Below are 23,940 nucleotides of genomic sequence, written 5' to 3'. Positions count from 1 at the left end.
AGTGCCTCACCTGTCATAAATGATTAAAAAAAATACAAAGATATTTAACACACATATAGTGTGCAATAAATATCTTATTTGTATTTTTTTTTTATATAATTTATGTGGTGGGACACTGTGGGGAGGCTGGGAGGCATCGGGACCTGTGCCTCCTGCTGACAATGTAAAATTGCCAGCAGCGGGGGGGGGCGGATCTAAGGACGGGCACAAAAAGTGGCTGAAAATCCCATTAGAAACCAATGGGGAAGCGGCACATACACATCTGCCTCAGTGACAGGGCTGTCACTGAGACAGATGTGATAGGACAGCAAATACAGGCTGTCATACACTGACAGCCTATATCCGCTCTCAGAGCCAGCCCTATCTGCCGGGATCAGAGCGTGCAGCAGCAGCTGGACCAGCCGGGGGACACTAAGTACCAGACACCCCCTCCCCAGAAGCTGTTACCTTCAAGAGTCGGGCACTGGCAGCGGGCATCTGCGGTGGCAGGTATCGGCGCAGGCAGCAGGCAACACGGCGGTAGTGGGCGGCGGGAGCGGGACTCGTTCACAGCGCAGGGGCCAGGACGGTAGTGTTCCTTGTGCTGTGTGCAGGGAGCCAGGTAATGTGCTCCTGCAGCCGCACACGTGAAAGCCTGTGTCCTGTCCCCGTAGCTGTCGCTGAGAAGCGCAGTAGAAGATCCAGCGGCTGCAGCAGGGTGGTCTGTGAACGGGTGTCCGGTGGGAGAGGAGGGTGAGCGCATAAACCGGGAGAGCAGGGCACGGAGAGGCAGCCCTTCCCGCTGCGTGACAAGAGGGAGCACCCTTCTCCTGGTCCTGGCTGGGGGGTGGCTGCTGGTACACACAGACTGCCCGGCCCCAGATGTCTGCTTTATCTTCCAGCCTCAGACTCCGGGGGCCGGCCTGTGTGCTAGCAGCTTGGGGGAGCACAGCATCGGGTGCATACCTCACTGTGTAAGGTGACTTCCAGCACACACATATATATATATATACTTGGTATCAATCAATCAGAGCCTCACCAGTGACTGACCTCACCGCACGTCACTGGTGTATAGTCAGCGCTACTAATGTCGGCAACTATTGTGGGCACGTGTATAGTCAGCGCTACTAATGTCGGCAACTGGTGTGGGCACGTGTATAGTCATCGCTACTAATGTCAGCAACTGGTGTGGGCACGTCTATAGGCAGCACTACCAATGTCAGCAACTATTGTGGGCACGTGTATAGTCAGCGCTACTAATGTCTGCAACTATTGTGGGCACGTGTATAGTCAGAGCTACTGATGTCGGCAACTGGTGTGGGCATGTCTATAGGCAGCGCTACTAATGTCAGCAACTATTGTGGGCACGTGTATAGATAGTGCTACTAATGTTGGCAACTATTGTGGGCACGTGTATAGTCATCGCTACTAATGTCGGCAACTGGTGTGGGCACATCTATAGGCAGCACTACCAATGTCGGCAACTATTGTGGGCACGTGTATAGTCAGCACTACTAATGTCGGCAACTATTGTGGGCACATGTATAGTCAGCGCTACTGATGTCGGCAACTGGTGTGGGCACGTCTATAGGCAGCACTACTAATGTTGGCAACTATTGTGGGCATGTGTATAGTCAGCGCTACTAATGTCGGCAACTGGTGTGGGCACTTCTATAGGCAGCGCTACTAATGTCAGCAACTATTGTGGGCACGTGTATAGTCAGCTCTACTAATGTCGGCAACTATTGTGGGCACGTGTATAGTCATCGCTACTAATGTCAGCAACTGGTGTGGGCACATCTATAGGCAGCACTACCAATGTCTGCAACTATTGTGGGCATGTGTATAGTCAGCTCTACTAATGTCGGCAACTATTGTGGGCACGTTTATAGTCATCGCTACTAATGTCGGCAACTGGTGTGGGCACATCTATAGGCAGCACTACTAATGTCGGCAACTATTGTGGGCACGTGTCTAGTCAGCGCTACTAATGTCGGCAACTATTGTGGGCACGTGTATAGTCAGCGCTACTAATGTCGGCAACTATTGTGGGCACGTGTATAGTCAGAGCTACTGATGTCGGCAATTGGTGTGGGCATGTCTATAGGCAGCGCTACTAATGTCAGCAACTATTGTGGGCACGTGTATAGTCAGTGCTACTAATGTTGGCAACTATTGTGGGTACGTGTATAGTAAGCGCTACTAATGTCGGCAACTATTGTGGGCACGTGTATAGTCAGCGCTACTAATGTCGGCAACTGGTGTGGGCACGTGTATAGTCATCGCTACTAATGTCAGCAACTGGTGTGGGCACGTCTATAGGCAGCACTACCAATGTCAGCAACTATTGTGGGCACGTGTATAGTCATTGCTACTAATAGAATTTGACGGCAGATAAGAACCACTTGGCCCATCTAGTCTGCCCCTTTTTTTAGACATGTTACCTCACACCATATTTGATCCTTATTTCTGTGTAAGGATATCAATATGCTTATCCCAAGCATGTTTAAATTGTACTACTGTATTTGCGTCTACCACCTCTGTTGGGAGGCTATTCCACTTATCTACTACTCTTTCTGTGAAAAAATTCTTCCTCGCATTTCCCCTGAATCTTCCTCCCTCTAGTTTCAGTGCATGTCCTCGTGTTCTGTTGCTCCTCTTCCTGTGAAGAATGTCTCCCACCTGTACCTTGTTAAAGCCCTTGATATATTTGAAAGTTTCTATCATGTCCCCCCTTTCCCTTCTCTGCTCTAAAGTATACATATTAAGATCTTTTAGTCTTTCCTGGTACGTTTTTTGATGTAGGCCATGCACCATTTTAGTTGCTCTTCTTTGTACAGTCTCTAATGTATTTATATCCTTCTGGAGATATGGCCTCCAGAACTGAACACAATACTCTAGGTGAGGTCGTACCAATGACCTATACAGTGGCATTATTACTTCTTTCTTTCTACTGCTGATACCTCTCCCTATGCAACCAAGCATCTGACTTGCCTTCTTCATTGCTTTGTTACATTGCCTACCTGCTTTTAAGTCCCCTGAAATAGTGACACCTAGATCCCTCTCTTCCTCAGTAGTTTCCATTATAGTGCCATTTATACTATATTGAGTCTTTGGATTTCTGAGACCCAAGTGCATGATTTTGCATTTTTTGGCATTAAACTGTAGTTGCCATTCTCTTGACCATTTCTCTAATCTGCCTAGATCCTCAATCATTTGTTTTACCCCTCCTGGTGTGTCTACCCTGTTGCATACCTTTGTGTCATCTGCAAAAAGGCACATTTTACCCTCAATTCCATTTGCAATATCACCAATAAAGATATTAAAAAGCACCGGTCCAAGTACAGATCCCTGGGGTACTCCACTTGTAACCTTTCCCTCCTTTGACTGTACTCCGTTTACTACAACTCTCTGTTTTCTGTCCTGCAACCACGTTCTTATCCATTCAACTATCTTAGAATCCAATCCCAAGCTTTCAAGTTTATTTAACAGTCTGCGATGTGGGACATTGTCAAAGCCTTACTAAAGTCTAGATAAGCTACATCTACAGCCCCACCTTGATCTATTACTTTAGTCACCCAGTCAAAAAAGTCAATAAGATTTGTTTGACATGATCTTCCCCCAGTAAACCTATGCTGTTTTGGATCCTGTAAATTGCTGGTTTTGAGATATTCTACAACTCTTTGTTTTAAGAGTGTTTCCATCAATTTCCCTACTACTGATGTAAGGCTCACTGGTCGATAGTTGCTTACCTCTTCCTTGCTTCCACTTGCCCACATGTTGGCAACTGGTGTGGGCACATCTATAGGCAGCACTACTAATGTCGGCAACTATTGTGGGCACATGTATAGTCAGCGCTACTAATGTCGGCAACTGGTGTGGGCACGTGTATAAGCAGCACTACTAGCATGTGTGTAGACAGCATGTGTGTAGATAGTGCTACTAGTGTCGGCAACTTGCGTGGGCACGTCTATAGGCAGCACTACTAATGTCGGCAACTATTGTGGGCACGTGTATAGGCAGCGATACTACTGTCGGCAACTGGTGTGAGCATGTGTATAAGCAGTGCTACTACTGTCGGCAGCTGGTGTGGGCATATGGTTAGACAGTGCTACTGCTGTTGGCAACTGGTGTGGGCACGTGTATAGGCAGCGCTACTGCTGTCGGCATCTGGTGCGGGCATATTTGAATAGGCAGTGCTACTAATGTCGGCAACTGGTGTTGGCATATAATTACGCAGCACTACTAATGTCTGAAAGTGGTGTGTGCACGTGTATAGGCAGCGCTACTACTGTCGGCAACTGGTGTGGTCACATGGTTACACAGTGCTACTAATGTTGGCAACTGGTGTGAGCACTATGTATAAGCAGAGCAACTACTTTTGGCAACTGGTGTGGGCGTTATGAATAAGCTCCCTTCAAATGTGGGCATATGCAGGAGTTCTCGGGGCATTATGTGTAGCATAATGTGTGTAAATGTCATATGGGCATTATGGTGCATGACATATTTTGTAAGGAGAATTAGGGTGTGTGGCATAATGTGTAATGGGCATTATGGTGTGCTGCATATTATGTAAGGGGCAGCATGATGTGTGGCATAATGTATAATTTGCATTACTGTGTGTGGTATAATGTGTAATGGGCATTGAGGTGTGAAGCATAATGTGTTATGGGGATTACGGTGTAATTGGTACTTTTATGTGACCAACCCCCTTTCTCATGAAGCCACGCTCCTACATTTTTTAGCGCGCCTACGGCGTGAACTCTCCCTCTTTTTTAACTTATGGCACCAAAATTGTGCTACTATGTGGTGTAATTTGGAGTGAGAGTACTATTGTGTGCCCATTTCCCTTCCTTGTGAGATCACACGTTTTTCTTTCGGTGTGCGTTGTCCCTTTGTAAAGCTTGGGTGGGCGCAAATTCATAGTTTGCAGGAGGGCGCCGAACCCCCTAGCACTGGTCCTGCCGCTAATGCAGGCGTCCTCAAACTATTTTGCTCTGGAACCCCATCAGACAATAAAATGGATACTTGTGTAATATCTGGGCGCCCGATTTTTTAATTGCATCACAGCGCAACACATGCAATATAGTGGCATACAATTCATGCGATGCGATTTTTCATTGTAAAGACTCAATTTTTAATTGTATAGTCACCCATGGTTGATTTTATACCCCCACTATCCAACTACGCATGGAGTTGACTTTATATAGTGTGGCGAGGGGACGCAGAATACATGTAAAGTAATCCGCGTCCCCTCGCCACGCTTCGGGCTCGGTGACTCGCTGCGCTCACCACACTATATTAAATCAACTCCATGCGTAGTTGGATAGTGGGGGTATGAAATCAACCATGGGTGACTATACAATTAAAAATCAGGTCTTTACATTGAAAAATCGCATTGCACCACAAAAAATCGGGCGCCCAGATAATACACAAGTACCATAAAATGTTTTACAGGATCCCAGCAAGTTACTGCAGAAGGTCATCACATCACACACGTGTAGTCAGCAGACAGCACATACATGGCAGCATTGTGGAGGCACAAAATGATGGCAGGAGACTAAAATAACGACTCAACAGATTTTTTGACTCCTTGAATCACTGACTGAGATTAGAAAAGTCATCAGCCTGATGGTCAGCAACATGGAGTCGCGACTCCATTCTCGGGTCAGGATCCACAGTTTGAGAACCGATGCACTAATGGTTATAGCACATATATGGTATATATCAGCGATTTCAGTGCTTTCTATATGCATACACACCTAGTGGATAGTTTGGTGCTATACTCCAGTGTCCCCTATAGCTGATGTCAGCATAGTCGGGAGGTATATTGAGGACCGGGCTGCAGCGTCACTACTGCGCCCGGAGGGAGATCGCAGTCTACATCGTGTGGAAGCACCGCAGGGCCAGCTTCCAAGCCGGAGCTTCAGGAGTCACGGTGTTTAGTGCGTAACACACAGTGCCTGTGGGCAGATGGACTCGCGGGTATCGACACCGCCGGAGCGCACCTTCAGAAATATTTTTAAAAACAGATCAAAATGCATTCAATGGGGGGAGGGAAGTGGGGCACACACACGAAGTGTACGGTTGGCGTACGCTTCGCCAGTGAGCTTCATCAGGACCACCTGAGGGGTGCCTGGAAGACCAATAAGTACCTGTCTTCTCATAAATGACTATAGCCTACATGGCTCTGGGCAGGGCTATCATACCTCCCTCTCTTATTACTATGTATGACTATAGCCAACAGACCAGGGCTCTCTTACCTCCCTGTCTAATCACTGTATGTATTACTGTAGCCTGTAGACCTCTGGGCAGGGCTTTTACCTCCCTGTGTCATTTCTGTGTGTATCACTATAGCCTGCAGACCTCTGAGCAGGGCTCTCTTACCCTCCTGTATTATCACTGTATGTATCACCATAGCCTGCAGACCTCTGGGCAGGGCTCTCTTACCCTCCTGTATTATCACTGTATATATCACCATAGCCTGCAGACCTCTGGGCAGGACTCCTCTATCCTCCTGTATTATAACTGTATGTATCACTATAGCCTTCCAGACCTCTGGGCAGGGCTCTCTTATCCTCCTGTAATATCACTGTATGTATAACTATAGTCTGCAGACCTCTGGGCAGGGCTCTCTTATCCTCCTGTAATATCACTGTATGTATAACTATAGTCTGCAGACCTCTGGGCAGGGCTCTCTTATCCTCCTGTAATATCACTGTATGTATAACTATAGTCTGCAGACCTCTGGGCAGGGCTCTCTTATCCTCCTGTAATATCACTGTATGTATAACTATAGTCTGCAGACCTCTGGGCAGGGCTCTCTTATCCTCCTGTATTATCACTGTATGTATCACTATAGCCTGCAGACCTCTGGGCAGGGCTCTCTTATCCTCCTGTATTATCACTGTATGTATCACTATAGTCTGCAGACCTCTGGGCAGGGCTCTCTTATCCTCCTGTATTATCACTGTATGTATCACCATAGCCTGCAGACCTCGGGGCAGGGCTCTCTTACCCTCCTGTATTATCACTGTATGTATCAGTATAGCCTGCAGACCTCTGGGCAGGACTCCTCTACCCTCCTGTATTATCACTGTCTGTATCACTATAGCCTTCCAGACCTCTGGGCAGGGCTCTCTTATCCTCCTGTAATATCACTGTATGTATCACTATAGTCTGCAGACCTCTGGGCAGGGCTCTCTTATCCTCCTGTTTTATCACTATAGCCTTCCAGACCTCTGGGCAGGGCTCTCTTATCCTCCTGTATTATCACTGTATGTATCACCATAGCCTGCAGACCTCGGGGCAGGGCTCTCTTATCCTCCTGTATTATCACTGTATGTATCACTAAAGTCTGCAGACCTCTGGGCAGGGCTCTTACCCTCCTGTAATATCACTGTATGTATCACTATAGCCTGCAGACCTCTGGGCAGGGCTCTCTTATCCTCCTGTATTATCACTGTATGTATCACTATAGCCTGCAGACCTCTGGGCAGGACTCCTCTACCCTCCTGTATTATCACTGTATGTATAACTATAGTCAGCTGACCTCTGGGCAGGGCTCTCTTATCCTCCTGTATTATCACTGTATGTATCACTATAGCCTGCAGACCTCGGGGCATGGCTCTCTTACCCTCCTGTATTATCACTGTATGTATAACTATAGCCTGCAGACCTCTGAGCAGGGCTCTCTTACCCTCCTGTATTATCACTGTATGTATCACCATAGCCTGCAGACCTCTGGGCAGGGCTATCTTACACTCCTGTATTATCACTATATGTATCACCATAGCCTGCAGACCTCTGGGCAGGACTCCTCTATCCTCCTGTATTATAACTGTATGTATCACTATAGCCTTCCAGACCTCTGGGCAGGGCTCTCTTATCCTCCTGTAATATCACTGTATGTATAACTATAGTCTGCAGACCTCTGGGCAGGGCTCTCTTATCCTCCTGTAATATCACTGTATGTATAACTATAGTCTGCAGACCTCTGGGCAGGGCTCTCTTATCCTCCTGTAATATCACTGTATGTATAACTATAGTCTGCAGACCTCTGGGCAGGGCTCTCTTATCCTCCTGTAATATCACTGTATGTATAACTATAGTCTGCAGACCTCTGGGCAGGGCTCTCTTATCCTCCTGTATTATCACTGTATGTATCACTATAGTCTGCAGACCTCTGGGCAGGGCTCTCTTATCCTCCTGTATTATCACTGTATGTATCACTATAGTCTGCAGACCTCTGGGCAGGGCTCTCTTATCCTCCTGTATTATCACTGTATGTATCACCATAGCCTGCAGACCTCGGGGCAGGGCTCTCTTACCCTCCTGTATTATCACTGTTTGTATCAGTATAGCCTGCAGACCTCTGGGCAGGACTCCTCTACCCTCCTGTATTATCACTGTCTGTATCACTATAGCCTTCCAGACCTCTGGGCAGGGCTCTCTTATCCTCCTGTAATATCACTGTATGTATCACTATAGTCTGCAGACCTCTGGGCAGGGCTCTCTTATCCTCCTGTTTTATCACTATAGCCTTCCAGACCTCTGGGCAGGGCTCTCTTATCCTCCTGTATTATCACTGTATGTATCACCATAGCCTGCAGACCTCGGGGCAGGGCTCTCTTATCCTCCTGTATTATCACTGTATGTATCACTATAGTCTGCAGACCTCTGGGCAGGGCTCTTACCCTCCTGTAATATCACTGTATGTATCACTATAGCCTGCAGACCTCTGGGCAGGGCTCTCTTATCCTCCTGTATTATCACTGTATGTATCACTATAGCCTGCAGACCTCTGGGCAGGACTCCTCTACCCTCCTGTATTATCACTGTATGTATAACTATAGTCAGCTGACCTCTGGGCAGGGCTCTCTTATCCTCCTGTATTATCACTGTATGTATCACTATAGCCTGCAGACCTCGGGGCATGGCTCTCTTACCCTCCTGTATTATCACTGTATGTATAACTATAGCCTGCAGACCTCTGGGCAGGGCTCTCTTATCCTCCTGTAATATCACTGTATGTATCACTATAGCCTTCCAGACCTCTGGGCAGGGCTCTTACCCTCCTGTAATATCACTGTATGTCTCACTATAGCCTGCAGACCTCTGGGCAGGGCTCTCTTACCCTCCTGTATTATAACTGTATGTATCACTATAGCCTGCAGACCTCGGGGCAGGGATCTCTTATCCTCCTGTAATATCACTGTATGTATAACTATAGTCTGCAGACCTCTGGGCAGGGCTCTCTTATCCTCCTGTAATATCACTGTATGTATAACTATAGTCTGCAGACCTCTGAGCAGGGCTCTCTTATCCTCCTGTAATATCACTGTATGTATCACTATAGTCTGCAGACCTCTGGGCAGGGCTCTCTTATCCTCCTGTATTATCACTGTATGTATCATTATAGTCTGCAGACCTCTGGGCAGGGCTCTTACCCTCCTGTAATATCACTGTATGTATCACTATAGCCTGCAGACCTCTGGGCAGGGCTCTCTTACCCTCCTGTATCATCACTGTATGTATCAGTATAGCCTGCAGACCTCTGAGCAGGGCTCTCTTACCCTCCTGTATCATCACTGTATGTATCAGTATAGCCTGCAGACCTCTGAGCAGGGCTCTCTTACCCTCCTGTATCATCACTGTATGTATCACTATAGCCTGCAGACCTCTGGGCAGGGCTCTCTTACCCTCCTGTAATATCACTGTATGTATCACTATAGCCTGCAGACCTCTGAGCAGGGCTCTCTTATCCTCCTGTAATATCACTGTATGTATCACTATAGTCTGCTGACCTCTGGGAAGGGCTCTCTTATCCTCCTGTATTATCACTGTATGTATCACTATAGTCTGCAGACCTCTGGGCAGGGCTCTTACCCTCCTGTAATATCACTGTATGTATCACTATAGCCCGCAGACCTCTGGGCAAGGCTCTCTTATCCTCCTGTATTATCACTGTATGTATCACTATAGCCTGCAGACCTCTGGGCAGGGCTCTCTTACCCTCCTGTAATATCACTGTATGTATCAGTATAGTCTGCAGACCTCTGGGCAGGGCTCTCTTATCCTCCTGTAATATCACTGTATGTATCACTATAGCCTTCCAGACCTCTGGGCAGGGCTCTTACCCTCCTGTAATATCACTGTATGTATCACTATAGCCTGCAGACCTCTGGGCAGGGCTCTCTTACCCTCCTGTATTATAACTGTATGTATCACTATAGCCTGCAGACCTCGGGGCAGGGCTCTCTTATCCTCCTGTAATATCACTGTATGTATAACTATAGTCTGCAGACCTCTGGGCAGGGCTCTCTTATCCTCCTGTAATATCACTGTATGTATAACTATAGTCTGCAGACCTCTGGGCAGGGCTCTCTTATCCTCCTGTATTATCACTGTATGTATCACTATAGTCTGCAGACCTCTGGGCAGGGCTCTCTTATCCTCCTGTAATATCACTGTATGTATCACTATAGCCTGCAGACCTCTGGGCAGGGCTCTCTTATCCTCCTGTAATATCACTGTATGTATCACTATAGCCTGCAGACCTCTGGGCAGGGCTCTCTTATCCTCCTGTATTATCACTGTATGTATCACTATAGCCTGCAGACCTCGGGGCAGGGCTCTCTTACCCTCCTGTATTATCACTGTATGTATCACTATAGCCTGCAGACCTCTGGGCAGGACTCCTCTACCCTCCTGTATTATCACTGTATGTATAACTATAGTCTGCAGACCTCTGGGCAGGGCTCTCTTATCCTCCTGTATTATCACTGTATGTATCACCATAGCCTGCAGACCTTGGGGCAGGGCTCTCTTACCCTACTGTATTATCACTGTATGTATCACTATAGCCTGCAGACCTCTGGGCAGGGCTCTCTTATCCTCCTGTATTATCACTGTCTGTATCATTATAGCCTTCCAGACCTCTGGGCAGGGCTCTCTTATCCTCCTGTAATATTACTGTATGTATAACTATAGTCTGCAGACCTCTGGGCAGGGCTCTCTTATCCTCCTGTAATATCACTGTATGTATCACTATAGTCTGCAGACCTCTGGGCAGGGCTCTCTTATCCTCCTGTATTATCACTGTGTGAAGGAATTGCATTGGCGATAAGTGAATTGTGACATCCTCTACTCCACAGTAATTAATGTACATTTTAGCCCTATTGTTCCCTATGTATGTCTGTATTTCCCAGGACTTTATTCATGTAAGCATTATACCATTGATACCATTTGCCCGTGCCCTGACAGGAAAAGGGTTATCATAAACTGTCCTCCCAAAAGGCAATCTCCACAGGGGGTGATCCAATTACCCTGCTATTTTGCTGCTATTTACAGGAAAGAGATAGCAGAGGAACCATCTCCACAGGGGGGTTTACAATTCTTTGTAAACCTCTGGGCTCTAGCAGACTTTGTGGAACCAGACACAGCAGGGGTTGGGAGCAGCAGTTGGACAACTGTGGATTGAAGGTGGGATATACCTTATGCTTGAATCCACCAATCAGGAACTTGGGCAACCCCACAGATGATGCGATCACCGTGGGAATTTGAAATGTTTTAAAAAGTGTTTTTTGGTGAGACCAGAGAGAGCTGAAGGAGAAGAGAGGAGGAAGGAGGTTAGTCGCAGTCTTAAGGTTCAGAGGTATGCTCTACCTGTGTCTTGTGGAACGCCTCATCCTCGCTTCTGTGGAGTTGCCAGTGTTTTGTGGACTTATACAGTTTTCTGCTATCACAGCTGTGTGGACAAGTGATAGTTTGCCCTGTGGAACTGATCTGGGACTGTGACTATACAAGGACTGTCTGTTTGGGCCTGCTACCTGAATATCTTTCTACTCTGCAATTTACCTTTGCCACTGTTTATTGTCTATTTGTGCGTGCTGTGGAAAATAAACCATTCTTCTGGTTTCATCTGCTCGGTGTCTGAGTGATTGAGGAACTCGTACCCTCACATTTGGCGGCAGCAGCGGGACCACTCAGACACCAACCTTCGAGCAACGAGTCATAAACACCTCAGGGAATGGATCCAGCACCACTATGCTACCGATACAGCAAAAAGGATCAACTGCAGGATCTGTGCCGTACGAGGCAGATTGAGTTTGAGGCATTGGACACCAGAGCAGCATTAATGGCAAAGCTGGCACAATGGGACCAAGAACACCCTGGACAGGAGGACGATGAGGACCCCGTCCTAGAGCGGAACGAGGTGCAGGGGGCCAACAGGACAAATGCTTCAGGGGCTGCGCTGCCTGTTGGAAATGCAGATCAGTTGCAGGACTTGCTGGCAGCTCTGGGACAAGGAGCCTCAGTTTTGGGAGCTGCATTGGGGTTGCAGTCCTCTATACCCACTACGGCAGCATCAGTAAGCCAGGTGGCCAGGCTGAGATATAATGACATCCCACCTTTTGATGATGCCGGTTCGGATATTGATACCCATTTGCAGATGTTTGAATCTGTTATGACTTTGCATGGAATTGAGGCAGCAGAGTGGCCTCGATTTCTGTTCCCCAGTCTGAGAGGAAGGGCTCTGGAAGCATTCCATGCCCTGAGCCCAGAGCAGGTGCTGGTATATGAGGAGGTACGAAGTGTCCTGCTTGCTAGATATGCGGTGACTGCTGAATCATACCGTGTGAAGTTTCGCACCATAACCCGAAAAGGCGATTCTTCATTTACAGAGTTTAATAACCTGTTGCGGAGGAACTGTGATAAGTGGCTGTCCGTGAAGCAGGCCCTTACTGTAAAAGATATTAAAAATGCTTTTATCTTGGAGCAGCTGCTGAACAAGATGCCTCTTGAGATCAGAGAATGGGTAGCAGATCGGACCCCTACCACCCCCGAGAAAGCGGCACAACTAGCGGACGAGTTCACAGCTAACAGGCCTCGGTGGAGAGGGGCCAACATCGAGGAAAAGACTAATCTCCGACGGGCCCAGCCAGATCGGGATCTACCGGCGGCCCCCCAACGCCCAGCTCCACAGCCCCCCAACCCCCGGCCTTGGGGACCCGAGCTACCAGGAGCCCGTCGCTGCTACAACTGTGACAAGGTGGGTCATGTCCGCCGAGATTGCCCCCGGGGAAGAGGACCATTTCCAGGTGCCCGACATGCCTTGCCTCGAGTAGCTGTGTGCCAGGAACCATCATTTGGGGGAGGGGGAGGGGAGTACTGTCCTGATGCGCCAGAGGCGGAGGAAGTAGTATACCAGGTGGAGGTGGTAGCAGCTATTGGAAAAGCCACCCCGGATAACATGAAGCCACATCTACAGCCTGTAAAAGTTAATGGGAAGGAACTGCAGGGGTTAAGAGATTCGGGTGCCTCCATCACCCTTATCCGCCCAGAATTAATCCCCCCCTGCCAACTACTGAAGCAACGGAAAATTAAGATCTCCATGGCAGGGGGGCAGATCACTGTCATCCCCATGGCCCGGGTACACTTGGATTGGGGTCAGGACTCTGGGGAAGTGAACGTGGGACTTCTGGAAGGGCTCCCCACCCATGTTATTCTAGGAAATGATTTGGGTGGTGGATTGGCCAGTTGTTTCGTGGGAGCTATCACCCGGAGCCAGTCACAGGCTGGAGAGATAGCACCTGAGGGCCCTCTCCCGCCAGCACCAGGAATTACTGCTACAGCCCCTGAGCCACCGCCGGTGAGTAACATGGTACCAGACTTGCTTGACTGTGACGTGAATCTGGGGGAGGTAGATAGAGTGGAATTTAGGGAAGCCCAACAAACAGATCCGTCCCTAGCTAGCCTCCGCAGGGCAGCAGGACGGAGTGATTGGGGAACTCAGGAGGATCGTATTCAGTGGGAGGAGGGGAGACTGTACAGGGTGCCAGCAAAAGCAGACCCATTAGAGCCCGAAGTCCCTAGGAAACAGTTAATTGTTCCCCAGCAGTACCGTGCGCGATTGCTAGCACTTGCCCATGACATCCCCTCAGCAGGCCATTTAGGGATTCGTAAAACCCGGGCCCGACTGCTGCGGCACTTCTTCTGGCCAGGAATAAACCAGGAGGTAAGACAGTATAGAGAGTCATGTGGGGTCTGTCAACGCCTCGGGGGACCCCCACGTCGTGTCCCCCTACAACCCATGCCTGTGATCAGTGAGCCATTCAAGAGAGTGGCCATGGACATTGTTGGGCCTTTTAAGAAACCGAGCAGAACAGGAAAGAAATACATACTGACTGTGGTTGACTATGCGACTAGGTACCCAGAGGCGGTGGCGCTGGCATCCATAGATGCTGAGCATATTGCCCAGGCTCTCATGGATATCTTTAGTCGTGTGGGATTTCCCGAAGAAGTGGTCACCGACCAAGGTGCGCAATTTCAAGGGGACTTACTGCAGACCATATGGGCCAAATTTGGGGTCCATCCCTTTCGCACTACTGCCTATCACCCCCAAACAAACGGATTGTGTGAGCGATTTAATGCGACCCTTAAGCAGTTGCTACGGGCATATGCTGAATCAGAGGGGGGAGACTGGGAGAAATCCTTGCAACAGCTTCTATTCGCATACCGCGAAGTAAGGCAAGATTCTACCGGGTTCTCCCCTTTTGAGTTACTATATGCCAGAAGGGTCCGGTAGGGTTACCACCTTTTTGTTGAAAGATTCCCGGACATTGGCCCGCCCCTTGACACACCCACTGCCCCGCCCCCAGCCCCGCCCTTTGACCCGCCTTATGTTGATTTTTTTTTACCCTTTGCTTCACTTTCATTCTTGATTTTGCATACCATAATGCCAGTTACATGTTACATCACACACAGTAATGCCCATTACACGTTATGCCACACACTGTGATGCCCATTACATGTTACGCCATTCACCACAATGCCCATTATAGGTTATGCCAGGACTCAAAACATTTTTTTTGTAAAGGAGGGACAATATGGACACCGTAACGCCGATTACACATCACACACCCATTACATAGTATACCAAATGCCATAATGTCAATACAATGTTATGCCACACATCGTAATGCCTATTAAATGTTATACCAAACACCGTAATGCCCATTACACATTATATTAAACACCATAATGCCCATTACACGTTATCCCAAACACCGTAATGCCCATTACACATTATATTAAACACCATAATGCCCATTACACGTTATCCCAAACACCGTAATGCCCATTACACCACACACTGTGATGCCCATTACATGTTACGCCTCACATGATGCCCATTACATCACACATACTGTAATGCCTATTACACATTATGCGACACACTGTGATGCCCACACACACATGGGGTGACAGAGCTGCATACACAGGGTGACAGGGGCACACACAGGGTGACAGGGGGCACACAAGGTGACAGGGGGCACGCAAGGGGACAGGGGGCACACACAGGGTGACAGATAAAGGGACAGTAGTAAGAAAGAGGGATAGGTTCACATATATACTGCGTGACAGAGGGGCAAAGCATACAAAAATTCCCTAACATGTTGCAGCCTGCAGAGAACCCGAACCTCCACACCCCCACCCAGGTGACAGCAACAGTACAGACCCTCTATCCTTACCAGGTGATGCATGCATGCTCCTCTGCATGCATGTTCTGGAGTAGGGCAGGCAAGTGAGAGCATTGGAGGGCGCCGAGCAGGGGTAACTTCACTGTCCAGGAGAGATAGCTGCGGCGCGAGACCTGCCTGTCAGTCCTGGCATTTCAAATTTTGCACCCCCCGCCAATAGGAGCTCGCATCTGGGCAACCAATCAGGAGCAGCAGTGGTGGCGTGGCTGATCCACCCCCCCCCCCCCCCCACCCGCTGGACTGGAACACCACCCATCCGGACTCTGGACACTGGGTTTAATTACCGGACTGTCCGCGTCCGGAGTAATCCCGGATGGGTGGTAACCCTGGGGAATCGGCATATGCAGGGGGGGAGGGGTTCGTCGGTCCATTGAATCCAGACAGCTGAGCTTGCCCCCAGCATAGATTATAATATACCCCAGTATATTTATAATATTAATAAAGCTTAAGTTAGCTGACTAGCTAGCTGATATTTATTTAAAGGTGCTGGGCTGGCTGGGCCTAGGGAGGTTGGCTGGGGCCTGGGCTGGGCCAGGCACATTGCCCAGTAGGTGACCTGGGCTGGGCGCGCAGAAGGGGGACTGCCTGGCAAGTTACAACCCTGGCTGCACTGGTGATTGGCTGCGCTGCTGCTGTAGGTAGCCAGGTAGGCTGTGTGCACCTCTGGACAATTACGCCACACAAACTCACACTGCACCGTGCGCCGACCAGAGATGCTGAGCACTCACGTCACGTGTGTGTCTCACAGGTCACATGGTCGCAGCCTGCAGGAGGAGCCAGACGAGTGACACTCATACTGTCACTCTGACTCTGTGTCCCGCCTCCTCCCTTCTCCTCCCAGCCAGCCAGCGCAGCGCCGCAGCGGAGTGTGTGTCACTCAGCAAGAACAGAGACAGTGACACTGAAGAAGGAGGAATAGGAGGACGGTCCTACTCCCCCCCCTCCCCCGGCGCCGGCTTCCCCACGTGGGTTACGGGCTGCCCCGCTGCCGGGTATGTAATAAATTAGTTTAGCTGACTGTCAACGTGTCACCGGGCAGCCGCGGGGGGATCAATTACCGGACAAACTATAGTCCGGGACAGCCACCCTTCCGGACTCCGGACGCCGGTCTGACTTACCGGACTGTCCGGAGTAATCCCGGACGGGTGGTAACCCTAGGGTCCGGGGTCCTCTCGACTTAGTCAGGGAAAGCTGGGAAGGATCATTCCAGGAACCGGAGGTTCCGGTCTTAGAATATGTGGCCCAAATGAGGGAGAGACTGCAAAGGCTAATGCAGCTTGCGCATGACCATATGCTGGAGGCACAGGGAAGGCAGTGCAAGTATTACAACCAGCATGCACGTGAACGGGAGTTGGAAGTGGGTCAGAAAGTGATGGTACTGGTACCTGTACGAAAGCACAAGTTACAGGCGACCTGGGCAGGGCCATATACTGTAGTGGACCGACAGGGGCAGGTAGATTATATCATTGCCCTAGATCAAACCGGGAAGCGGGTGGGCACCTACCACATAAATAGATTAAAAAAATATGTCACCAGGGAAATAGGGGCTGTGGCAATCTGCTGCCCACCAATGGATGACCCAGAGACTGACCCCATCCCTGACATTCTGGCAGCAACCAAGAAGGATGTGGGGGTGGAGGCCGTGCCCATAGGCACACAGTTAACTGAAACCCAGACCCGACAAATGAGGGAGGTTTTGGAGCTAGTGGGGCCTCAGTTCACTAGCAGGCCAGGACGCACTCATGTAGCAGCCCATCATGTCGACACCGGAGCAACTCGGCCCATTAGGCAACCAGCATATCGGCTGAATCCCGAGGTGCTCAATATGATGAAAAAAGAGGTAGACGAAATGCTGGCGCTTGGGGTCATTGTGCCATCAAATAGTCCCTGGGCCTCCAGCGTGGTCTTAGTGCCCAAGAAGGATGGGAGTACACGCTTCTGCGTGGACTATAGGAAGCTGAATGAGGTGACAGTGACAGACGCATACCCCATGCCCCGGGTAGATGAGCTGTTAGACAGGTTGGGGATGGCTCGCTATGTGTCCACCCTGGACCTTAGCAAGGGGTACTGGCAGATACCCCTTACCAGAGAGGCACAGGAGAGGTCAGCGTTCAATACCCCATTTGGGCTTTTTGAATTTACTGACATGCCCTTCGGGATGAAGAATGCCCCTGCCACCTTCCAGCGTACAGTAGATCGCATACTGACAGGGTGTCAGGAGTTTGCCCAGGCCTACCTGGATGATATAGCAATTTTTAGTGAGACCTGGGAGGATCATCTGCAGCATGTAGCCCAGGTTTTAGCAGAGATTAGCCAGGCAGGGTTGACAATCAGACCGGATAAGTGTCAGATGGGGATGGCAGAGGTGCTGTACCTTGGCCACAGGGTTGGGGGAGGCCGTATTCGTCCAGAACCAGCAAAAATTGAGGCCATTCTGAAGTGGCCTCACCCCACTAACCAAAAACAGGTACGTGCCTTCCTGGGCACAGCGGGGTACTATCGTAAATTTGTTCCTCAGTACAGCACCATTGCCAAACCACTGACTGACCTAACGACCAAAAAGTACACCCGAAACATTGACTGGACCCCTGACTGCGAGCAGGCTTTCTCCCAGCTTAAGGACATCTTGTCCCGGTCCCCAGTGTTAGCCGCCCCTGACTTCCGCCGGCGGTTCATTGTGCAAACAGATGCTTCAGCTTGTGGAATAGGAGCTGTGCTAAGTCAAATAGGGGAGGATGGGTGTGAGCACCCAGTTGCCTTTATTTCCCGAAAACTAGTTGCCCGCGAGATAGCCTACGCCACCATTGAAAAGGAGTGCCTAGCCATCGTCTGGGCACTAAAGAAGTTGCAGCCCTATGTGTATGGGCGTGAGTTTTCAGTGGTAACAGATCATAACCCCCTTAGTTTTCTACAACGTACAGCTGGAGACAATGGACGGTTACTGAGGTGGAGCTTAGCCCTACAACTGTACAACTTCTCTATTTCTCACAAAAAGGGTAAAGATCATGGAAACGCGGATGGCCTATCCCGTCAGCAGAAACCAGACCCAGTGCCACCTAACACCAGGAGACCAGCCCTTGCCATTACCCAGGACACCAGGAACATGGACTAAAATGTGGGGGAGGAAATGTGAAGGAATTGCATTGGCGATAAGTGAATTGTGACATCCTCTACTCCACAGTAATTAATGTACATTTTAGCCCTATTGTTCCCTATGTATGTCTGTATTTCCCAGGACTTTATTCATGTAAGCATTATACCATTGATACCATTTGCCCGTGCCCTGACAGGAAAAGGGTTATCATAAACTGTCCTCCCAAAAGGCAATCTCCACAGGGGGTGATCCAATTACCCTGCTATTTTGCTGCTATTTACAGGAAAGAGATAGCAGAGGAACCATCTCCACAGGGGGGTTTACAATTCTTTGTAAACCTCTGGGCTCTAGCAGACTTTGTGGAACCAGACACAGCAGGGGTTGGGAGCAGCAGTTGGACAACTGTGGATTGAAGGTGGGATATACCTTATGCTTGAATCCACCAATCAGGAACTTGGGCAACCCCACAGATGATGCGATCACCGTGGGAATTTGAAATGTTTTAAAAAGTGTTTTTTGGTGAGACCAGAGAGAGCTGAAGGAGAAGAGAGGAGGAAGGAGGTTAGTCGCAGTCTTAAGGTTCAGAGGTATGCTCTACCTGTGTCTTGTGGAATGCCTCATCCTCGCTTCTGTGGAGTTGCCAGTGTTTTGTGGACTTATACAGTTTTCTGCTATCACAGCTGTGTGGACAAGTGATAGTTTGCCCTGTGGAACTGATCTGGGACTGTGACTATACAAGGACTGTCTGTTTGGGCCTGCTACCTGAATATCTTTCTACTCTGCAATTTACCTTTGCCACTGTTTATTGTCTATTTGTGCGTGCTGTGGAAAATAAACCATTCTTCTGGTTTCATCTGCTCGGTGTCTGAGTGATTGAGGAACTCGTACCCTCACACACTGTATGTATCATTATAGTCTGCAGACCTCTGGGCAGGGCTCTTACCCTCCTGTAATATCACTGTATGTATCACTATAGCCTGCAGACCTCTGGGCAGGGCTCTCTTACCCTCCTGTATCATCACTGTATGTATCAGTATAGCCTGCAGACCTCTGAGCAGGGCTCTCTTACCCTCCTGTATCATCACTGTATGTATCAGTATAGCCTGAAGACCTCTGGGCAGGGCTCTCTTACCCTTCTGTATCATCACTGTATGTATCACTATAGCCTGCAGACCTCTGGGCAGGGCTCTCTTACCCTCCTGTAATATCACTGTATGTATCACTATAGCCTGCAGACCTCTGGGCAGGGCTCTTACCCTCCTGTAATATCACTGTATGTATCACTATAGCCTGCAGACCTCTGGGCAGGGCTCTCTTACCCTCCTGTATCATCACTGTATGTATCAGTATAGCCTGCAGACCTCTGAGCAGGGCTCTCTTACCCTCCTGTATCATCACTGTATGTATCAGTATAGCCTGCAGACCTCTGGGCAGGGCTCTCTTACCCTTCTGTAATATCACTGTATGTATCACTATAGCCTGCAGACCTCTGGGCAGGGCTCTCTTACCCTCCTGTAATATCACTGTATGTATCACTATAGCCTGCAGACCTCTGGGCAGGGCTCTCTTATCCTCCTGTAATATCACTGTATGTATTACTATAGTCTGCTGACCTCTGGGCAGGGCTCTCTTATCCTCCTGTATTATCACTGTATGTATCACTATAGCCTGCAGACCTCTGGGCAGGACTCCTCTACCCTCCTGTATTATCACTGTATGTATCACTATAGCCTGCAGACCTCTGGGCAGGGCTCTCTTACCCTCCTGTAATATCACTGTATGTATCACTATAGCCTGCAGACCTCTGGGCAGGGCTCTCTTATCCTCCTGTAATATCACTGTATGTATCACTATAGTCTGCTGACCTCTGGGCAGGGCTCTCTTTTCCTCCTGTATTATCACTGTATGTATCACTATAGCCTGTAGACCTCCGGGCAGGGCTCTCTTATCCTCCTGTAATATAACTGTATGTATCACTATAACCTGTAGACCTCTGGGCAGGGCTCTCTTATCCTCCTGTAATATCACTGTATGTATCACTATAGCCTGCAGACCTCTGGGCAGGGCTCTCTTATCCTCCTGTATCATCACTGTATGTATCACTATAACCTGTAGACCTCTGGGCAGGACTCCTCTATCCTCCTGTATTATAGCTGTATGTATCACCATAGCCTGCAGACCTCTGGGAAGGGCTCTCTTATCCTCCTGTATTATCACTGTATGTATCACTATAGCCTGTAGACCTCTGGGCAGGGCTCTCTTATCCTCCTGTAATATCACTGTATGTATCACTATAACCTGTAGACCTCTGGGCAGGGCTCTCTTATCCTTCTGTAATATCACTGTATGTATCACTATAGCCTGCAGACCTCTGGGCAGGGCTCTCTTATCCTCCTGTATCATCACTGTATGTATCACTATAACCTGTAGACCTCTGGGCAGGGCTCTCTTATACTCCTGTATGTATCACTATAGCCTGCAGACCTCTGGGCAGGGCTCTCTTACCCTCCTGTAATATCACTGTATGTATCACTATAGCCTGCAGACCTCTGGGCAGGGCTCTCTTACCCTTCTGTAATATCACTGTATGTATCACTATAGCCTGCAGACCTCTGGGCAGGGCTCTCTTATCCTCCTGTAATATCACTGTATGTATCACTATAACCTGTAGACCTCTGGGCAGGGCTCTCTTATCCTCCTGTAATATCACTGTATGTATCACTATAACCTGTAGACCTCTGGGCAGGGCTCTCTTATACTCCTGTGTTATCACTGTATGTATCACTATAGCCTGCAGACCTCTGGGCAGGGCTCTCTTACCCTCCTGTATCATCACTGTATGTATCACTATAGCCTGCAGACCTCTGGGCAGGGCTCTCTTATCCTCCTGTAATATCACTGTATGTATAACTATAGTCTGCAGACCTCTGGGCAGGGCTCTCTTACCCTCCTGTATTATCACTATATGTATCACCATAGCCTGCAGACCTCTGAGCAGGGCTCTCTTATCCTCCTGTAATATCACTGTATGTATCACTATAGCCTGCAGACCTCTGGGCAGGGCTCTCTTACCCTCCTGTAATATCACTGTATGTATCACTATAGCCTGCAGACCTCTGGGCAGGGCTCTCTTATCCTCCTGTAATATCACTGTATGTATCACTATAGCCTGCAGACCTTGGGGCAATCAATCATGCTGGTGCCAGGAGATAAATATTAGTAAATAATGTCACAAGTTACTCACCCGGAAATGGGAGAAGACATGAGTGGAAGGAATTCTTCCATTTATATCCATCGATCCTAAAAATTCATCAGTGAAAAGTACAAATTCTCGTTCCCGGCTCCAGTCATAGTAAGGAAAGGCCAGGTTTGGGTTACCCATGCACTTCCGTAGTTGGGTCTCTAGTCTCATAATTAGATAACGATGGAAGGTAAGAAAGCCGGTGCTATCATGGGCAAAATTCACAACGTTCCTCTCTACATTGTTAATTATTAATGGTAGCGTGGCGTAATAGTGAGTGTAGCACCAGGTATCATAGTAGGAGGCTGAAATGAACACATAGGTTTCTGTGCGTAAGCGATCCATAGCTTTCAGAATAACATAAGTTGGGTCAATTGCGAATTTGCAATACGTTAATGCGGCTTTTATGTAGTTCCATTCATTCGCTGTCAGCTGCCGGATTTCCTTCCTGATTACTCTAGTAAATGTGTCGCAGTTCTCGCCACTGTACGCGTACTTGCATTCACCACAGTCGGGGCCAGCGAACGTGCCTGTGCATTGACATGTCATATTGTAAAAGAATCTTGGGTAAAAATCCCGGTCATCTTCATGAACATTTATAGGAGTCTCGGCTCTGTTTGCCTTTAAAAACATACATTTGCCCCGACCCAGATCTTCCCCACAACGTGAGCCCTTATAAAAGGGGCAACACACTCGAGGATATACATTGCCCAAGCTCTTATCATGGCAAGCCTTCACAAAACTCAGAGCATTGGCACTGCCAAGACACAGAAGCAAGAGGAAGCTAGTGGTCAGCGTTGTGGTGTCCATTGGTCAGAGGACAAAGACCTGCAGGGAAAAGAATTGAGAAAATGTAAGATACAGAACAATAACCTGTACAAACATATATCATACAGAAACTGTACATATAACCCTGTGACCCGCGCCTTAGTGACACACACATACATCATGCAGACACTGTACATATAACCCTGTGACCCGCGCCTTAGTGACACACACATACATCATACAGAAACTGTACATATAACCCTGTGACCCGCGCCCTAGTAACACATACATACATACATCATACAGACACTGTACATATAACCCTGTGACCCGCACCCTAGTGACACATACATACATCATACAGACACTGTACATATAACCCTGTGACCCCGCACCCTAGTGACACATACATACATCATACAGAAACTGTACATATAACCCTGTGACCCGCGCCCTAGTAACACATACATAGATCATACAGACACTGTACATATAACCCTGTGACCCGCGCCCTAGTAACACACACATACATCATACAGAAACTGTACATATAACCCTGTGACCCGCGCCCTAGTAACACATACATACATACATCATACAGACACTGTACATATAACCCTGTGACCCGCGCCCTAGTAACACATACATACATACATCATACAGACACTGTACATATAACCCTGTGACCCCGCACCCTAGTGACACACACATGCATCATACAGAAACTGTACATATAAGCCTGTGACCCGCGCCCTAGTGACACACACATACATCATACAGAAACTGTACATATAACCCTGTGACCCGCACCCTAGTAACACACACATACATCATACAGAAACTGTACATATAACCCTGTGACCCGCACCCTAGTAACACATACATACATCATACAGAAACTGTACATATAACCCTGTGACCCGCGCCTTAGTGACACACACATACATCATACAGAAACTGTACATATAACCCTGTGACCCCGCACCCTAGTAACACACACATACATCATACAGACACTGTACATATAACCCTGTGACCCCGCACCCTAGTAACACACACATACATCATACAGACACTGTACATATAACCCTGTGACCCGCGCCCTAGTAACACACACATACATCATACAGACACTGTACATATAACCCTGTGACCCCGCACCCTAGTGACACACACATGCATCATACAGAAACTGTACATATAACCCTGTGACCCGCGCCCTAGTAACACATACATACATCATACAGACACTGTACATATAACCCTGTGACCGCGCCCTAGTAACACATACATACATCATACAGACACTGTAC

At 48.5% G+C, this 23,940-nt stretch overlaps 1 protein-coding gene across 1 annotated transcript in view; it reads right to left on the bottom strand.

Annotated features, from left to right (window-relative positions):
* The window catches only part of LOC146058353 (tyrosinase-like), an 84,610-nt gene extending 61,928 nt beyond the window's left edge, over positions 1-22,682 (bottom strand). Inside the window, exon 1 of the mRNA XM_083170636.1 lies at positions 21,863-22,682. Coding sequence (XP_083026762.1) covers positions 21,863-22,669 — 807 coding nt within the window. The 5' untranslated portion in view covers positions 22,670-22,682. The remainder of the gene's footprint in view (positions 1-21,862) is intronic.
* Between the last annotated feature and the right edge of the window lie 1,258 nt (positions 22,683-23,940).

The sequence above is a fragment of the Crinia signifera genome, chromosome 2 (genome assembly GCF_055691185.1).
Source record: "Crinia signifera chromosome 2, ASM5569118v1, whole genome shotgun sequence".
Lineage (NCBI taxonomy): Eukaryota > Metazoa > Chordata > Amphibia > Anura > Myobatrachidae > Crinia > Crinia signifera.
The sequence above is the reverse complement of the archived record's forward strand: the minus strand, read 5'-3'. Positions and strand labels throughout refer to the sequence as shown.